Below are 19,817 nucleotides of genomic sequence, written 5' to 3'. Positions count from 1 at the left end.
GTACTTGCTGTGCTTTTTAATATACTTCCCAATGGGCCTTTCCCCCTCCCCCCCCCCCACCTTTGTCTACTTTCCTTTCTTTTGTTTTTGTTTTTGTTTTTTAGAGACAGGGTCTCTCTGTGTTAGCCTTAGCTGGAGTCCTAGACTCACTTTGCAAACCAAGCTGACCTCAAACTCACAGCGATCTACCTGCCTCTGCCTCCTGAGTGCTGGGATTAAAGACGTGCGCCACCACACTCAGCTTATTTTCCCTTAAAACAGCATGATCTATGCAGGAACACTCAGCTTTCATAGTTTGTTCTTGTTGCATGATCCTTATGCATGTAGCGTGATCTTCTATCTACTCTGTGTCCATATATTCCTGAACATTGTCCAGGAATGTGGACTCTGCTACTTGCAGTGCTGACATATGTTAAAGTCACTTTCCTGTGGCTTCACTGAGAGCTACATATAATAAGATGCTCTTGTATTCTAATCATCCATGGCCAGGACTGAGGAGAATGGGGATAGCTGGTGTGAGATATTGGACATCAAGATTGATTGTAACACAAAGCCTTTCTCTACACTTTCAATCACCCAGGAGTCCCCAAAGTAGCAGCTCCTGCCATTTTGTGTCCATAACTTCCTCTTTTTCTCTCCTGAGCACCATTAGTAGTCTTTTCTGTCTCTCTTGGTAAAAGTAAATGTCATGAGACCAGGCCTTTTTTTTAAAACTGTTGTACCATAGATTTTTGTTTTTTAATGACTGTATCTCAAGCCTGTATTAGTAGTTCAGCAAGTATTTGTTGAGCAAATAAGTAAGTAAACGAATGAAAGAAATGGCTCAGAAAGTGTAGCTGTGAGGATGGAAAAGAATCATAGTTGATAAGTTACATGGCAGAAAGAACCATGGGTCAAGCATCCCATAGCGCCTTAAGGAGATGTAGTGTAGTCATCCTGGCACTCCTTAAGTCTGTCTGGGTATCTGGGAGCTGTGTAGATCTCCTTACTTAAGCTATTTTGCCAATATCTGTCGAGTTTACTCATCAATTGCACAACACTCAGGATCCCCTTTTATTGTAGCTTGGACAGTTTCCTGACTGTCAAACACAGTATTGCTGTGATTGCCGACACAGCCTTCAGGCTAGTTCTGACTTCAGCCTGTTGAAACCAAGTGCAGTGTACAGCCTGGAAAGGGGAAACTTACTGGCTTTTTAAATTTCTAAGAGGCATTGCACACTCTGGCTGGATAAACAGATAAAATGTTCATTTTCCTTAAAAAAAAAAAAAAGACTAAACTGTTATAATTTAGTAGCACCTATGCTATGCCTGGTGTTGAGCAATTGACTGCCTTAGAGGTGGCCTTTCTGCCTGTGTATTTCACTCTTTTTCCCATCTAGTTAACTTTTTTCCTTTGTCCTTGGAGATCCAAGAAGATATGAATAAGGCCAAGAAGGATGTCATCAAGCACATGCCATTCCTGAAGGTGAACAAGGAGTATGTGAAAACTCTGCCTGCTCAGGGTCTGAGCACAGCTGAGGTTCTGGAGAGACTCAGAGAGTACAGCTCTATGGGTAAGCCTTGGCCCTGGGTGCTGCCTTTGTCCTTATCACTGGCTAATGTTGGCACAGGCCAAGGATCACTTGGCACTTACATGTGCAAGACGACCTATTTTCTACTTCAAAGACCAAATTTCATGCTGTAGATGAAATAGAGATTTATGTCAAAATTATGGTATCTGTCTCAAGGCACAGAAGGCAATAAAAATATGAACAGAAAGTTGGGTGTAAAGGTGTCTGCCTGTAATTCCAGTACTTGGAAGATTGAGATAAGAGAATTGCCACATGACCAAGACAGCTTAGGTCATATATTATCAGGCCAGATAGGGCTTATGTGGATGCTGTTTCAAAATAGAATGGGCAAAATTTAAAAAATCAATAATGAAGAACACAGGCAATAGATAAGTAGGCAGGGACCGGAGTGATGGCTAGTGCTTAAGAGGACTGGCTGTTATTCCAGAGGCCTGGGTTCAGTTCTCAGAACCTACCCAGTGGCTTACAACCATCTATAATTCTAGTTCCAGAGGATCTAGTTCCCTCTTCTGGCCTCCCTGGCATACATACATGCAGGCAAAACGCCCATATACATTTAAAAAAATTAATTGGAAAAAAGAGGAAATAGGTAGGGGGTGGATGACTAGATGACTGGTCTGTACGAGTACGTATTTGTCTACACCTACTGAGCTATACAAGTGTCTATTGGTCTTCTGTATGCATTGGCATATACTATATAACCTCATGTTCAAGAGCATGACCTCGGAATCACTCACATTCATAATTACTTAGATTTTCAACTTTAATAGGGAGAGATATTTACCTTGTGTGTGCTCCAGTTTATCCCTACAATCTCTACTTCCCTAAAAGTCTGATTAAGAGATGAAAGGAAATCATACATGAAAATGTATGGTACCTAGTACATATCATATAGTAGTTGTTCAATAAATGTTAAGTATTACTGCTGCTATTATTAATGTAAACGCATGCATGTCTATTGTAGATGAGACTTTAAAAAATAAGCCTTTTGGTTTTTGAAACAGGGTCTTAATGTAACTGAGGGTGACTTTGAATATTTGATCTTCTTGCTGCCTTCCCAATGAGCTTGGGTTGCAGGATGTGTCACCATGACCAGTTTATGCAACTCTGGCATTGAACTTATGACCCAGTGCATGCTAGCCAAATACTTGCCAGCTAGGCAACTTCTCCCTCCAAATAAGCTTTTTAGTTTGACATCTTAATTTATAAGCAAATAGCAAAAATGTTATAGCAATTTCCTCTGTGCCCTTCACTCAACTTCTTGTAAAGCATGTTACATTTGTCAAAACTAGAAAAATAACATTGGAATAGCACTATGAACTAGGAACAAATTCTGTTTCATCTTTTTTTTTTTTTCTTCTCTGAGACAGGGTTTTTCTGTGTAGCTTTGGCTGTCCTGGACTCCTGTACAGACCAGACTGGCCTCGAACTCACAGTGATCCACCTGCCTCTGCCTCCCCAGTGCTGGGATTAAAGGCGTGCGCTACCACACCTGGCTAGTGTTTCATCGTTTTTATTTATTTATTTTTTTTAACTCATAACTATTTTCTATTCTAGGGCTCAATTCAGATAACATTTTAGCAAACAGCTTTTAAAATTTCTAACTGACATGTGTGGATTTCTTTTTTAAGATATTTATTTGTTTGTTTATTTCGTACATAGTACTTTGTCTGCATGTACAGGCACCAGATCTTAATATAGATGGTTGTGAGCTACCGTGTTGTTGCTGGGAATTGAACTCAGGACCTTTGGAAGAACAAGCAGTGCTTTTAACCTCTGAGCCATCTCTCCAGCCCCCGGGACAAGTATTTCTAACCTGTAGCCTATGGGAACACGTTTCCCAAAATAGCTGTGAATGAAGCGCAACAGGTTTGCAGAAGATAGTGCCTTATTATAATGTTAAAAGGTTGGTCACGTCTGGTCTACGATATGATGATAAGGAACAGGGGTTATAAACCCTGGGACCTGTATAGCCAAGACTTCCATGTTTTTAAGGTCATGTTGTTACCATCTTTCCTTTGGTCTTGTTTTTTTTTTTTTTTTAAATGCCATGACCCATTTGGAATGGCGAAAGGGCAGGATGCGAAGCTGTGTATCCTGTCTATCCTTAGGTGTGGTTACCATAGGCCAGAAGACATGTGTGGTACATGGCCATGTCCTGTAAGAACAGAATGAGACTCAAACTGGAAAGCACACATAGCTGTGGCAAGGAGGGCTCTGCCTATACATCCATCTGCTCTCTTTAGAGTTGGAGAACCTTCTTTTGGAGAGCAGGTGGTTCCATGTGCTTTTCAGTTAGCATGTTTCTGCAACACCCGTCTCGCAGACCACTTTCAGTAGGATGCAGCCTGTTGTAGCAGAAAGGATCCATCTTAGCAGACGTGTTAGTGCAATAGACAATGTTTCTGAGACAGCAGGTGGATCTCTGGTGGGGAACCCTTCTCAACCTTGTCTCATGGTCACTTCCGTGCCTGCTCCTGCATGTGGAAGGTGGGTACTGCGGTGTGTATTTCCAGGCCTAGAAAAAAGGGTGGAGCCTGAGATGGAGGTGCTCCCTCCTCCATGGTGTGCTTTGTGCTCTGGAGGTTCTATAGTGAGATCTCACACTTGCTCTTTTCTCAGCTTTGCTTATAGCAGTTCCTACACTTCCTGTGATTAGATGGGGAAATGAGGGGAACTACAGAGAAAAAGGGTCATATGGAGAACAGGAAATACATGAGGCAAAGAGCAGCTTTTATGTTGAAAGAAGATAGCCAAGGATACAGGCAACATTACCGTCTGTCTCCATTATAGCCTGATGTAGTTCCTGTCCTTTCCTACAACTGTTAACATTAATGAATGACCTTTTATCTTCTGTGCTGTGGTAAATGATCTTTGTTCTTAATAGAAGAACAGCACTGAGTTTTTACTGAACTTATTCTTTTACTTAAAAAAAAAACAAAAATGAAAAAACTTATTTTTCTCTATGGAACTGTCCTGGAAGATCCTCAGCTGAGAGTACAGCTCAAGTGGGAAGGGAGGTAGGACAGGATCTAAGACACTGGCTGAAACTGGGTTGGGGGCTGGACCCCCTTTCATCTTCTTTGCCTAGGTTGTTACTCCACTCACTCCCTGTCACCACCATCCCTAACTCTCAGGTGCTTCCAATTGGTGCTTCAACTCTGGCCCCTGGAGGGAGCAGTTCTTGGGCTTAGTAAGGGTTGGAAACAAGTGGGCAGGGCAGACATGCCTTGGTGCCAACCATATTCTACTTGAACTGATGTACCTGCTCAGGTGCTGTGTCCCAAGAGCCATAGTCGTGGTGGGAGGTATTGGAAAAGGGTGGCGTAGTTACAAGAATCTGCCTTGAGAGAACTTCTCTTTGCATTTACCCAGTGGTGCCCTCTCTGGCTATTTATTTCTTTAGTGCTAGGAGGGCACGGCATGGGAACTCTGATTTTTAATAAATCTTGAATTGTATTTATTAACTTGAAAGAATACTTTTTAAAATTATATATGTGGGTGTGTATCTATGTGGGAATGTGTATACTTGGGTGCAGATGCCCTCAGAAGCCAAAGAGGGCATTAGGTCCCTTAGAGCTGGAAATGTAGGAAGCTGTGAGCTGCCTGATATAGGCACTAGGAGCCGAACTCTGGTCCTCAGCAAGAGACTATGTATTCTTTTTTGTTTGTTTGTTGTGTTTTGTTTTGTTTTTAGAGAAGGATTTCTCTGTGTAGCCTTGGCTGTCCTGGACTCACTTTGTAGTGCAGGCTGGCCTTGAACTCACAGAAATCCATTTGCCTCTGCCTCCTGAGTGCTGGGATTAAAGGCGTGTGCCACTGTGCCCACCAGACTATGTATTCTTAACTGCTGAGCCATATGTCTGATTCCTGAATTTTTTACTCACATGCCCTGAGGTTTTTCCCTGTCCTATCTGTATTAATGCTTGTTTCCCCAGTGATGCCTGCCTGCTGACAGAGTGACCTTAACTTTTTCTACAGATGTCTCCTGGCAAGAAGGGAAAGCCTCAGGAACCGTGTACAGTGGAGAGCCGAAGCTCACAGAGCTGCTGGTTCAGGTGAACACTGAGTGCTTGTGTGCATAGGTGCCATTCCTAGTTTATTTAATTATTTAATTATTAATTTATTTATTAATTATTTAATTATTAATTTATTTAATCTCATTATTATTATTATTATTATAGGGAATTTTACTATTGAAGTAAAACCATAGAGATTCAGAAGTTTCATTCACTTATATAGGCAAATGTGTGAAAAAGCGTCAAATGCATCTTCAGACTGTGAAAAGGGGAAATGTCATTTATATCTCTGGACTTTACTAGTAAAGGAGCCTGCCATTTGAGGATACTGTTTTTGTTTTTTGAGACAGGGTCTTTACCTACATAGCACTGGCTATCCTTGAACTGCTTATGTAGACCAGCTGCTTCAAACTCACAGAGATCCTCCTGCCTCTGCCTCCCAAGTGCTGGGACCAAAGGTCTCTTTTCTATGCTGGACTTCATTTGAGATTGTTAATGCTAGAACCAGTGTTGTTTGATACAGGAATCAAGGCAAGACTGCTCCATCATAATGTCCTCAAAATATACTCCACAAGAAGAGCCTGACTTGAGAATGGAACATGGCTGCTTCTAATAGAGCTTAGTTTTGAAACCCATTTCTTATATGAGATTACAGTTAAAGTTGTGACTTCTCAGGCCTTGTGCTTCTTACATTTGAACTCCCACCTATCATTTTAGCCATCCCTGTTACCTTCCATGTCGACGTTCATCTTGCTCTTTCACAATTCTTTCCCACCTGTTTCATGTGATGAATTTTCATTCATCTCTTGAGGTTCCTCTCATCAAACACCTCTAGAGCACTCAGGATATTAGCAGTTGCCTCATCAGGGTCCCTTAGCACATACAGACATGTTAACTCAATAGTAGTGGCTGCTTTGTGGTAGGCCAACTATCATTGTTTTTCATGTATAATTACTGTTAGGACCCTGTAAGGTAGATGGCATTAGTCCCCTTTGCATATGAGGAAACAGTCTCAGAGGGCTTATTTGGCCTGTACAGATGAAAATGATAGGCAAAGCAGTGTCTTCAAAGTGATGGTGATCTTTTGGTGTTACCCTTTAATACTTCTGTTTTATTTCTTCCCTTATCACATTGTAGAATCATTTATTTACATGTCTTGTCTCTTACATTATATTCTCGTCTTTAAGTCTTCCATCTTCCAGTTCTTACTGTTGGACCCAGTCCCAGTACCTGAAAACCTTTGTTTGCTTGTTTGTTTTTGTTTTATTTTCCAAGAAGGGGTTTCTTTTGTATAGCCCTGGCTGTCTTAGACTCACTTTGTAGACCAGGCTGGCCTCAAACTCACAGAGATTCACCTGTCTGTCTCCCTGAGTACTGTGATTACAGGCGTGCCCCACCATGCCTGGCTGTAACAACTATCTTATACCTCCTTGCATTTCTCTGCAGGCTTATGGAGAATTCACATGGAGCAATCCACTGCATCCAGATATCTTCCCTGGACTGCGGAAGTTAGAGGCAGAAATTGTAAGGATGGCTTGTTCCCTCTTCAATGGGGGACCAGACTCCTGTGGATGTGTAAGTGGCTTATAATGGAGGTTTTAAAATAGCCTGTTATGCTATTATTATACTGTGATTGTCGAATGATTAGGATGAAGTCTAATTTTAAAATGTTACTTCTTTAAAAATCCTGAGTGTCAACATATTGGTATATATTCTAGGTATTTTTTTTTTCTTTTCAACTTCATATTTCAAAAATCTTTAAGCTTTTATAAAGTTGCTAAGACAGTTTAAAGAACACTCTGAGTTCACCAGATATTTTGCCACGTCTCTCTACTTGGCTTATTCTCTTCCTCTCTTCTCATGAACTCATCCACATACCTATTGCTGTACTACTTGTAAGCGTTAGTTTTTAATCTGTATTTTATTTGGGGTTCCTTATGCCTCTACCTACCTTACAAACCCCCCTCCCCAGGTAGGAGAGAAAGAAGGTTAGATGGGAAAGGGGACTTGGATCTCTTTAGACTTAGTAACAGCTGGTTAGGGTCATCGGGTTCTTTGGGGCAATCTCAGTCATCAGGATATCCAGCAGCAACTTCTTCCTTCTCTGTCTCCTTGAAGCATCCTCAAAGAGTCCTCCTCTCTCTGGACTTTGGTAACTGCAGCTGGCAAAGACCACACTCCTTTCTGAACTGCGTGAGGCTATTATCAGCTGTGGACAAACTAAAAACATCTCCATATCCCACATTTGGGATTAAAACAAAAACCTGTTTATATAACATAACTGAGTTTTTAAAGAAACCAAAACTTCTACTACAGCTAATCCCGCCCCCCATTTCTTTTTGGTATGTGAAATAGAGTCCCATAGCCCAGGTTGGCCTCAAACCTGCTTTGTAGCTGAGGATAACCTTGAACTCCTGATTATAGGTGTGTGGTACCACAGCCCTGCCTCTTTCTGCGTTTTCATTTTGTAAAGTGTCTTTCTTGATACCAGTGTCAAGTTATAAAAAGCCACTTTCTTCCACATCACAGAGGTTTATTTCTTAAACAATGAAGAGTTTGGGTTTTCTGCAGGTTCTTGTTGCACTGTGACCTTGGACAAACCCCTGGACTACACCCTGTTAGAGAGGGAAGATCTAGCTTTGGCAGATTGTCTTGCAGAAAGTTGGCTTATGTTTTATTTTAGGGTTTAGATGGTTTTTAATGTTAGTTCAGTGATTAATATAATTTTCTTAATGCTTTGTCAAGCTTTTTAGTTATTTTTATTAGAAAAGTTACTTAAGGTATTACTATATGTTGCTGGAAATAGAAGCTTTTTTTTTTTCCCTTACATGATAGGCCTGTATCAGTTGAAACCCCCTTTCCCTCTGAGTCTTCTTGCCCTCACGTCTTTTCTAGGCTATTTGGGTATTTGCATGATTCCTTGGGTTTCCAGCTGCCCAGGCGCTGACTGTACCACACAGCTCTCTTAAATAAAGTGGCATTGGTCTTTCTTTAAATCTGGATTCACTAAACGTATCTCAGACCCTTTTTCTGAGTCAGATTTTTTTTTTCCCCAAGACAGGGTTTCTCTGTGTAGCCTTGGCTATCCTGGCCTCTATAGACCAGGCTGGCCTCAAACTCACATTGATCCTCCTGCCTTTCGAGTGCTGGGATCAAAGGCGTGTGCCACCACTCCCGGCCATGAGTCAGAATTTTTAAATGTTCTTGACATACGTACTCCTCTGTTAGTGTCATTTGCTCCTTTGTTGTCGGTTTGTCATCTCGTTTTGTTGTTTTGTTGTCTGGCGCTGATGGTCTCCTGTTGTATTGAATTGTGATCTTATGCTCATGTGCTAGAGCAGTGGTTCTCAACCGGTGAGTCTAATGGTCAGGATCCACAGATTTGCTGTTCTGTCTTTCTGAGGTGCTCCTTTCTCCCCATCAGTCATGTCCACTACACATAGAAAGGTAGAGGATAAGGAAACCTCTGCTTCTCTGTAGCAGGAGGGTGGTCATGAGACTTCTCAAGACTTCCCTGACTACCCTGATTTCCAGAGTTGTCTAGGCTCTTGTGTTTACTTGTACCTCTGCATCTATTGTGCATTACTGTTTGTTTTAGTTAGGGTTTCTATTGGGGCTGGCTTACAGTTTAAAGGTTTAGTCCATTATTGTTATGGCAGAGGCATAGCGGCCACATGGTGCTGGAGGACTGGAAAGTTTTACATCTGGAACTGCAGGCAACAGGAAGAGAGAAACACTGGGCCTGGTTTGAGCATCTGAAACCTCAAAGCCCACCCCAGGTGGTACACTTCCTGCAACAAAGCCACAACTACTCCCAATAGTGCCACTTCCTGAGAGCTGTTTTCTTTCAAACCACCACACTGTTTCTTTGCCAATGTTTGAAATTTGTTAAATAGATTTCTCTTTCCTTATTTGGTTATTATTGCAGAGCTATTGGAATTTCTTTGTGTTTGTTCTAGTCAGTCTTCTATATTAATACAACCCTAAGGACCTTCGTACTGCTGCAGTTAAACCTTGTCTCTCTCCAGTTATCCTCTTTTTAGTGTTATGGCAGGGACCAAGAGAAAGGATGATGTCTGCTTCCCAGTCTTACGTTTAGACTTCAGTAGAGAGCTCAGCTTGTCTCACCCTCTCTCTTTAGGTTTTTTTCTTTTTTCTTTTCTTTTCTTTCTTTCTTTCTTCTTCTTCTTTTATTTTTTTTTCCCCCTGTCTCTCTCTGTATCTCTCTTGATGAGCTGTTTTTGGTGAAGGGCTGAGGAGGAGGGTGGTATTCACTGTTGAGAGAAGCAAGAAGGCTAGGCTAAATTAAAGTCTTCCCCACCCCCCGAGACAGGGTTCTAGACTCCCTTTGTAGCCCAGGCTGGCCTTGAACTCACAGCGATCCACCTGCCTCTGCCTCCTGAGTGCTGGGATTAAAGGTGTATACCACCACTCCTGGCTGGAAAATCTTTTTATTTATTTATTTATTTAAAGATTTATTTATCTATTTATTTTTTTATTATGTATACAGTGTACTGCCTGCATGCCAGAAGAGGGCACAGTATCTTCTTATAGATGGTTGTGAGCCACCATGTGGTTTCTGGGAATTGAACTCAGGACCTTTGGAAGAACAGCCAGTGTTCTTAATCTCTGACCCATCTCTCCAGCCCCTAAAAGCAAATCTTTAGACTGAAACTAGCTGAGGGTCTTAAACACTTAATCAGGTTTTTTGTTTTGTTTTTGTTTTTGTTTTTCTGCTTCAAAATATCTTTCCCTCCATTAACTTCAATTGCCTCATTCACAGTGAATTATACTAAAAAATTAGATCACAGAATGTTGCCTGGCCTGCAGGCAGATCCAACCATATCTGAAAGAAAAATGTTTTGTGTTCTGAAACACATAACTCAGAGTGAGAGTTTTTATATATGTTGAAAGAAGTTGATAGGCACTAGTGACTTGAGACCTGTTTCTGTTTTTTGTTTTTTGTTTTTACAGCGTTTCTTTCTCTGTGTTACCTTGGCTGTCCTGGACTCAGTTTGTAGACCAGGCCAGCCTCAAGCTCAAGGAGCTCCACCTACTTCTGCCTCCTGAGTTCTGAGATTAAAAGTGTGCCACCACTGCCCATCGAGGCCTCTCTTTCTTATTCCACGATGAAATTTCTGTCCTGAAGACAGGACACATGATGTAGATGACTAAGAATTTGGAAGTATTTTTGTTTAGGTCATTGTCAGACTTGGGTAAGAATGTAAGGCCTGGTAATTCCCCAACTTTCTACATAGCTGTCTCGGTACCTCATGTGACTACTCTGAGGTTTAGGCTAGACCACAGAGGGTTGTTGCTGATTTGTAGACTTAATCTCAATTATAAGCTGTCTTTTCCAACATAATGGCCTACAAACAAGGGTCCTGTGTCCACATTCTGTGAGCTATTTTAGGGTGGTCACATGTTTCATGGAGGGCTTCCTGAGTCAATAAATTACTTAATTTTCTGAGTTAATCTTCTTCGTAACTCTTGATACACTTCATGGTATTTTTATCCTGTATGTAGATGTTAGGAAAGTTTAGTAAACATTCTTCATTCTGTCTCCAGTTCATACATAATCCAAAATACAGAAAGTTTTACTTCTTATCAGCAGGTGTAATGGCTAACACTTAATGAATTGCTTAGGGACTTTAGTTTTTGTTTTGAAAAGAAAAACCCGGGCTGGAGAGATGGCTCAGTAGGTAAGAGCACTGTCTGCTCTTCCAGAGATCTTGAGTTCAAGTCCCAGCAACCACAAGGTGGCTCACTTTCATCTATAATATGATCTGATGCCCTCTTCTGGCATGCAGGAGCACTTATACATAAAATAAATAAATAAAATTTTTTTTTCAAAGAAAAGAAAAACCCAAGATTGTATAACTCTTCACAGATGCTAAATCTAAGATAATATCCTGTTAGCTCAGCACTGTAGCCTTTGACTTGTTGGGAAATAATTTAAGCTCAGTTACTACTAAAAGATAGTGAGGTGATAGTATGTGTCTACTGAATGTCAAGTTGGGTTTCAGAAGCGTTAATTGCTGGACACTGCAGCATGCCCTGTAGTCCTGAACTACACTATCTGGAAGACAGAGCATATCTGCTCTATAGCATTGTCTACATCCTTGTCTGTTTCTGCATCAAACATTTTTTAAGGTCAAAGCAGGCTGTACCTCCTTATTCCTACCCTTAACTTATTTTGAGACAGGATTCCACCGTGTAATCCTGATTGTCCTGGACTCACTTTGTAAACCAGGCTGGCCTGGAACTCACTCACCTGCCTCTGCCTCCCTGAATGCTGGGATTAAAGGTGTATGCCGCCACACCTGGTTACCCCTTGCTTCTTTTCTTCACGTAGATGACTTCTGGGGGAACAGAAAGCATCCTGATGGCCTGCAAAGCTTATCGGGACTTGGCCTTTGAGAAAGGGATCAAAACTCCAGAAATGTATGTATGTGTGTCCATTTCCCCTCAGATACTGTTTGGAGCAGTACAGTGTAAGCTGAGCCCAATCTGTTTCTCTGCTGCTTCTCTTCCTTCTACAGTGCCAGTCTCCTTGCCTTTGGCCCAGACCTTCTACCTTGTCCCTTCACATCCAGTGGTTGGTTATGCGAGCTTAAACTCAGTGCACACTATTAGCAAGAATGCCATTCTTTTTCTAGAGGTGACAGCCAGAGGCCTACATCTCTCTTTTTTTTTTTTGTTTTTTTTTTTTTTTTTTTTTTTTTTTTTGGTTTTTTGAGACAGGGTTTCTCTGTGTAGTCTTGGCCATCCTGGACTCACTTTGTAGACCAGGCTGGTCTCGAACTCACAGCGATCCGCCTGCCTCTGCCTCCCGAGTGCTGGGATTAAAGGTGTGCGCCACCACGCCCGGCTTGAGGCCTACATCTCTTTATCCTGTGTTGTTAATTTATCCAGAGCCTAAGGAAAACTGTCTGTGGAATGTAGTTGAGTGAACATTTCTGAAGTATCTTAGACTACCTCTAGTACTCCCCCGGAGCATTTCTATCTGAGTGTTAGTTCTAGAAGAAAGAATTTAAGCCGGGCACTGGGGCACACGGCTATGATCCTAGCACTCTGGGAAGCAGAGGCAGGTGGATCTCTGTGAATTTGAGGCAAGTCTGGTCTACAAAGTGAGTCTAGGACAGCCACAGAGAAACCCTATCTCTCCAAAAATAAAAAACAAAACAAAACAAAGCTGGGTGATAATGGTGCAGGCCTTTAATCCCAGCACTTGGGAGGCAGAGGCAGGCAGATCTCTATGACTTTGAGGCCAGCCTGGTCTATAAAGGGAGTCTAGGACAGTCAAGGCTGCACAGAGAAACTCTGTCTCAAAAACAAAACAAAACAAAAATAGAATTTAAAAGATATATATATATATATGTATGTATGTATGTATGTATGTATGTATGTATGTATGTACGTACGTACGTACATAGCTAAACCTCTATATACTGAGGTTTAGTTACATTGCTATTTGTGTGATTATAAGTTTAGTTCCAGGCTGACTTTCTCTTAAGCACCTTCTATATGATATACTGATACCTATACCCTTTGGGCTAATTTTTTTCTCTCCCAAGTATAGGTAACTAAATAGTTTTTATTCTGCGTGTCATTAAACTGTGAATCACTTTGCCCAGGAGAACAAATCTAGCTGCCATTATTTTCTTCACATGTAAACCTTTGGTGTCTGGTACTTAGTGATGGTAGTGATTTTTCTCCCTTAAAGGTGGTGGTAATGGTGAGAGAGAGCTATCTGGAAACAAGCATGTATCTGTGACTCTTGTGCAGGAGAGACTGATTTTAGTTTTTCATAGGTTCAGGACTGACAGTGCCCACTGGCCTGATGTTGACTGCTGCTTCTGCATCTATGCTGGGCAGCCTTACTATCGAGTAGATCAGCATTTTGCATCTCACAGAGGTCCTCTGGATGGTCAGCTCTCAGGACATTCTGCCTCATACCCCTCATCTGAACCCTCTGTCTGTTCGCTTTTTCCTCTCTGGCCCAATTTATGCTCTGTGTGCTTTTGTGTTCTGAGTTTTCCTTCCTGTTGCCAAAATGATTTCCTAAATCATAGGGAAAAATTGTCTGCAGAAAATCACTATACCTCTTTTTGTTTGCACCAAGAAAATATAAACGTAATGGTGCGAGGAAAAATAATCAGATGTTTTAACTGGTGATCTTAATTGCTTCAGTGTTCTCCTGGGTCCTGATGTGCTCTGCATTTCATCAGCACCCTTCTCCCCCATCACCTAGTGTGGCTCCTCGGAGTGCCCATGCCGCATTTGACAAAGCAGCCCATTACTTTGGAATGAAGATTATACGCGTTAAGCAGAACAAGAACATGGAGGTGGATGTGGGGGTGAGTCCTCTGAAGGTTCGAGGGGCAGGATGTCACATTGACCTCCTCTCCAGCTACACACAGATGCACTCCCCTGCTCAGCCTAGAGCAGTCAGAGCAGAAAGCAGACTGGCAGTGTGGCAGCCAGCCATGTTTCTTAGGGCTGAAGGTGCATGACCTGGTCCCTGATGCTGTAGAGCTGGCTTTTAATTTCAACACTTTTACTTTCTTTCTTTCTTTCTTTTATTTATTTATTTATTTATTTATTTATTTATTTATTTTGGTTTGTTTGTTTGTTTTTTTGAGACAAGGTTTCTCTGTGTAGCCTTGGCCATCCTGGACTAACTTTGTAGACCAGGCTGGCCTCGAACTCACAGTGATCTGCCTGCCTCAGCCTCCCAAGTGCTGGGCTTAAAGGCGTGCGCCACCACGCCCGGCTCTTTCTTTTATTTATAAAATGACTACAGATTAACTTGTCCCAGCACTCCCTTTCACGGAACTGGCCATGTTTTTATATCTCACATACGTGTAGAGGGATTTTTTTTTTTGTTTTTCTGAAGCCATTACATTATTGGAATTTTTAGGCTTCAAGGTTAAGGTAAGGTTTTACCAAATCGTCTCTGATAGGTTGTGGGGCTGGGGCTTTGTCTCCTAGCTTAGTGTTGTTTCTATTTCCATATTTCATAGTGGTTGCATTTCCATTTGGATTCTCCCAGAGTGTGGAGACTTGTGAACCTGGGCTTGTAAGCCAGTGATCCACATTGTCCTCACAACAAAAGTCATGAACAGCTGTGACTAAGATTCTTATTTCTCTTAAACTTTAAACCCCTAGGCAATGAGAAGAGCTATTTCCAGGAACACAGCTATGCTGGTCTGTTCTGCCCCACAGTTTCCTCATGGTGTGATAGATCCGATCCCCGAAGTGGCCAAGGTGAGTGAGGAGACATTTGGGCCTTGTAGATTTGTGGTGTGCAGATTTAAGGTAGATGTGATGATTCAGGGCTTTGTGAGGAGAAAGGATTTTAGGTTTGAACATAGCAGGGATTGATAGCTCTCATCAACCCAATGGCAAAAGCCCCTGCATCTTTTCTGGGAGCCTCTGAAAGTCACTGGCATCTTCATTGGGGGAAGGGTAGTATATGACTCAGGCTGCCTTTAAACTAGGTATTTTGAAATAGTAATGATTCTTAGATTCCTATCTGCCATTAGGAACATGCCTGCCACATAATGACTAAAGTAGGACCTTCTCCCCTAGAGGCTGTTAAATCAGAGCTCTGCTGTTTCTCATGTGATGGCCGAGGGAGCTTGAGGTCATGTATATTTCAATACAAATGACATGAAATACATTTCAGATGGACACCTGTGAAGACTGAATATACATGAAAGATATACATGGGATCTGGGATTATAGGTTAGTTGGTAGAGTATACTCCAAGCATGTTTGAAGTCCTGGGTTTGATCCTCAGCACTCCTAAAACTGGGCATGGTAGTATATGCTGGTCATCTCAGGCAGGAGTATCAGAAAAGTTCAAGGTCTTCCATGGGCCACATAGCAAGTTCAAGGCTAGGCTGGGATACATGGGACCCTGTCTTCAAATATATGTATAAATAGCTACTTGTTAACACCTATAAGTTGTACTGCAGAGTAGCCTACTTTTCCACTCAGTTTCTGTTTAGGGTTTATTTACATTTTCATATGTTCTTTTTAACTAGCTGGCTGTCAAATATAAAATCCCTCTTCATGTGGATGCTTGTCTTGGGGGCTTCCTCATTGTCTTCATGGAGAAAGCAGGCTACCCGCTGGAGAAACCATTTGATTTCCGGGTGAAGGGTGTGACCAGCATTTCAGCGGATACTCATAAGGTGAGGTAACCAATTGATGACAGCTAGTGATTTTAGCTATTCTCCACAAAACAAGTTGACTTTAGCACTAATTCCCCCACACACATACTGTCTCAGTGTTTCTATTGCTGTGAAGAGACACCATGAGCACAATAACTCTTATAAAGGAATATAGTGAATTGGGGTTTAGTCCATTATCATCATGGCTGGAAGCATGGCAGACATGATGCTGGGGAAGTAGCTGGGAGTTGTACTTCTGGATCCATAGGCAGCTGAAAAAGAATGCCACTCTAGACCTGGCTCGAGGATCTGAGGCATCAAAGCCTATCCCCAGTAACACACTTCCTCCAACAACACCACACCTACTCCAACAAGGCCACACCTCCCAATAGGCCATTGCCATTCAAACCATCACACATACCAACATATAAAATAAAGTCTAACTCTTGTCTGTCAGGAGGTTAGCTATCAGGTGATTACAATGAGGAGGTGATAAGAAAAGGAGCTCCTGCCCTTGCTCATACTGGGCTGAGAGGATTTACCTATCAGCCGACTGTATAGCCAGGGCCCTTGTGCAAAAAGCCCGGAAGTCTTGAAGTTATTGGAAGTGGTTAGGATTGACCCTGGAGTCACTGAGCCTAGGTGACAATATGCCAATAGCAGAGTCCTTTTGGAAGAGGAAACCCATGTGTTCAGGAGCAACTGGCTTACAGTGTTTGTTGAGAAAACATGAGAAAGCAGGCATTACCATGTGTGATTCTGCGGGCAGAGTTGCCAGATACAGCCACACTTTGACCTCTCTGCTATGTCTATGCCTGCCATCCTTGGTAGGGAGGAATGAAATCAATCTTGGTTGGCAACTCTTGAAAGTATATCCAGATGTGGAGGAAAAAATCTTAATGGCTTCCGGATGTGTACCTTATTTTTGTTTGTTTGTTTGTTTGTTTTTTGTTTTGTTCTGTTTTTTTGTACCTTGTTTTGATTATATTTCTAGAGCTTATTTTAAACTAGATCATAGTTGAAGACTTGTTTTTCAGACTCTAAATGATCTACAATAAAATTTTAATCACAAGTGGTCTGCATTACAACCTGGACAACTCCTTTGTCCTTTCCCCCTTAACTGTCCATTTTTTTGTGGGTCTGGTAGTGAAACTTGGATTAGCTGTGCTAAGCGTTCTCTAGGAAGAATCCAGTTGCACAGTATATTTCAAGATGGAGTAGTTTTGCATTTGGAACACCAGTATGTTCTTAAAAAGAAGAGTAATGCCAAGCAAAAAAGATAGGAGTCAGAAAAAAAAAAAAGATAGGAGTCAGATCAGATAATAATTTGATCTTCCAAGTGACTTGGATCCTTTGTTTGTTTGTTTGTTTTCCTGGCTTCTACTAGAAATTTGTTCTTGTTTTCATTCTGACATGCTATCCCAGAGAAAGTTTTTTGTTTTGTTTTGTTTTGTTTTTATGATAAGGTATCTATATAGCCCAAGCTGGCTTGAAATTCACTGTGTAACTGAGGATGGCCTTAAATTTCTGATTTTCCTGCCTTCACCTGCCAAGCACTAGGACTGTAGGCATATGACACTGTGCTCAGCTTCCCAGAGAAAGATTTTAAGCAAGGAAATCCAAGGGCTGAATGAGAGAGGGAGGAAACCTAGCCTTAATTTTCCCTGGATCTCAGATGGCTCATCCCTTACAAAAAGAATGTGGAGTCTCTCCTTCAAGTTCCATCTGTCTGTTAACACTGTTGAGTATGACTCTTACCTGAATGGGAAGCATCACAGAGCTCCCATGAGAAAGCAGGCATTACCATGTGTGATTCTGTGGGCAGAGTTGCCAGATACAGCCACACTTTGACCTCTCTGCTTCTCCCCTCAGTATGGCTATGCTCCCAAAGGTTCATCAGTGGTGCTGTACTCTGACGAGAAGTACAGGAAGTACCAGTTCTTTGTTGATGCAGATTGGCAAGGTGGTATCTACGCATCTCCAAGCATAGCTGGTTCACGGCCCGGTGGCATCATTGCAGCCTGTTGGGCCGCCTTAATGCACTTTGGTGAGAACGGCTATGTTGAAGCTACCAAACAGATCATCAAAACTGCTCGCTTCCTCAAGTCAGAGTATGTGTGGAAAACGGGGTCCTGCTTTATCTCTTCCTCTTTTTCCTAGTTGGCCCAAGGCATTTCTCTTGTCTGGTGGCACACCCTTTGACCACTTACTGTCTCCTGATAGACTGGGATTTAGACCAGTCCCTTTCCTAATGGTGCTGGAGGAAGAGAAACTTGCATTCTGTCATGTGACTTAGGAGTACGTAGATTGGGAAAAGCCAGTGGTTCTGGGTGGAGTTTGGGGGTTGGAACATTTCTGATGTTCTGTCTGGGATTCTGATCTCCATAAGAGCTACCCACCCCAACATAGCCTCTTTGGTGTAGAAGACAAGAAAAGTCCCAAGAGTAGGCTGTGTTCATCAACTGAGGTAAGGACCAGTGGAATGGATATTGCTCAATTTCTTTCTTCATTTACTTATTTTCAGACTGGAAAACATCAAAAACATCTTCATTTTGGGGGATCCTCAATTTTCTGTTATTGCCCTAGGCTCCCACGATTTTGACATCTACAGACTGTCTAATATGATGTCTGCTAAGGGGTGGAATTTTAACCTCTTGCAGTTCCCAAAAAGGTATGTCTAAAGCCTCCGTCCCTCCCTTCGTTTCATGACCTGAAAAGCTGAGGTAGCAAGGTAACCTGATAGAGAGTTCAGCTTCTAAAGCTCAGCTCATTGGTAGCAACTGGAGATTGTAGGTGTAAGGAACAAGACGGTTTGCTTTAAACTCTCGTAGAACTGGCTGCTAGCCTCCTGAGACAAGTTGTTGCTTGTAAGATTTTCTTCTGTTCTTTCTCTGGCCTCTGCATTCTGCGGTCCATCTTGTCAGTAGCTATCAGCTAGCTTCTCTAAGATACCATTACCTGTGCAATGTTTATTTCGCTCAGAGCCCTCTAAAAGGTTTCCCATTTCACAGGCCTGCTGGACTCTTCAATATGCTTTTCTGACTTAATATTCCACTCCAGCTAAATGGGTCTGTACTTATAGCTACAGCCCACCTTCTGCAGGTTACAGTCGTTGCTAACTCTATCCTTTCTAGAATGAGTTAGGGTTTCTTTTTCTTTTTTGGTTTTTCGAGACAGGGTTTCTCTCTGTAACCGTTCTGGCTGTCCTGGAACCCTCTCTGTAGTCAACGATGGCCTTGAACTCATGGAGCTCTACCTGCCTCTGCCTCCCAAGTGCTGGTGTTAAAGGCATGCACCACCACCGCCTGGCAAGTTAGGGTTTCTTAAGAACACTGAAGTCCTTCAAGACCCCAGCTCTGGCTTCTCCCCACCAGGGCTTACCCCTTAAGACAAAAGCCTCTTACCTTTCATTGTCCACACATGATGGAAGGTAGCCACCATTGACAGTCTGTGGCATGGAGACAGGATAGAAGAGCCAGTTGTGTTCATTTTGTTAAGATGGTTCTTAACATGCCAAAAAACACCCATCTCCTGGGTTAAAAACCCGCAAATTTAAGAGCTTGATTCCCAGAATTGGAAACAGCAGCAGTATGGAGAGTCAACCAGTATGTCCCTCCACTGGAGTGGCTTTATTTTAGGGTTTCTTTTTCAGGGTCTGTCCCTCTCACTTTCTCTCTTCTCCCACAGTATTCATTTCTGCATTACGTTAGTACATACTCGGAAGCGAGTGGCAATCCATTTCCTAAAGGATATCCGGGAGTCGGTCACACAAATCATGAAGAATCCCAAAGCTAAGACCACAGGAATGGTAAGAAAACCAGGGCATTTCTGCTTAGAAACATTAGGAGTAGTGTGGGAGTCTGAAATAATCAGACTATTTGGAGTCTGTTTCTGCCTCAGCTCAGTGTGCACAAACTCTCAACAGTTAAGGTTGCTGCTGGTTTCTGTTCCCTTCTTGTTAGGTATCTCTGATGAGATAGGAAGCAGAAGCTGTATAACCAAAGTAGGGATGCTCTTATCCTGTCTGTCTGACACAGGAAAAGCAA

The 19,817-nt window shown here is 42.1% G+C and overlaps 1 protein-coding gene across 1 annotated transcript in view; it reads left to right on the top strand.

Moving 5' to 3' along the window:
• Sgpl1 (sphingosine-1-phosphate lyase 1) overlaps positions 1-19,817 on the top strand; it is a 53,053-nt gene that overhangs the window by 30,625 nt on the left and 2,611 nt on the right. Inside the window, exons 4-13 of the mRNA XM_051153107.1 lie at positions 1,406-1,553; positions 5,553-5,629; positions 7,037-7,165; positions 11,946-12,034; positions 13,845-13,950; positions 14,762-14,860; positions 15,643-15,792; positions 17,644-17,882; positions 18,296-18,442; positions 19,459-19,579. Of these exons, the coding sequence (XP_051009064.1) occupies positions 1,406-1,553; positions 5,553-5,629; positions 7,037-7,165; positions 11,946-12,034; positions 13,845-13,950; positions 14,762-14,860; positions 15,643-15,792; positions 17,644-17,882; positions 18,296-18,442; positions 19,459-19,579 (1,305 nt within the window). The remainder of the gene's footprint in view (positions 1-1,405; positions 1,554-5,552; positions 5,630-7,036; positions 7,166-11,945; positions 12,035-13,844; positions 13,951-14,761; positions 14,861-15,642; positions 15,793-17,643; positions 17,883-18,295; positions 18,443-19,458; positions 19,580-19,817) is intronic.

Source organism: Acomys russatus, chromosome 11 (genome assembly GCF_903995435.1).
Source record: "Acomys russatus chromosome 11, mAcoRus1.1, whole genome shotgun sequence".
Taxonomy (NCBI): domain Eukaryota; kingdom Metazoa; phylum Chordata; class Mammalia; order Rodentia; family Muridae; genus Acomys; species Acomys russatus.
This window is presented reverse-complemented; position numbering and strand designations above follow the sequence as displayed.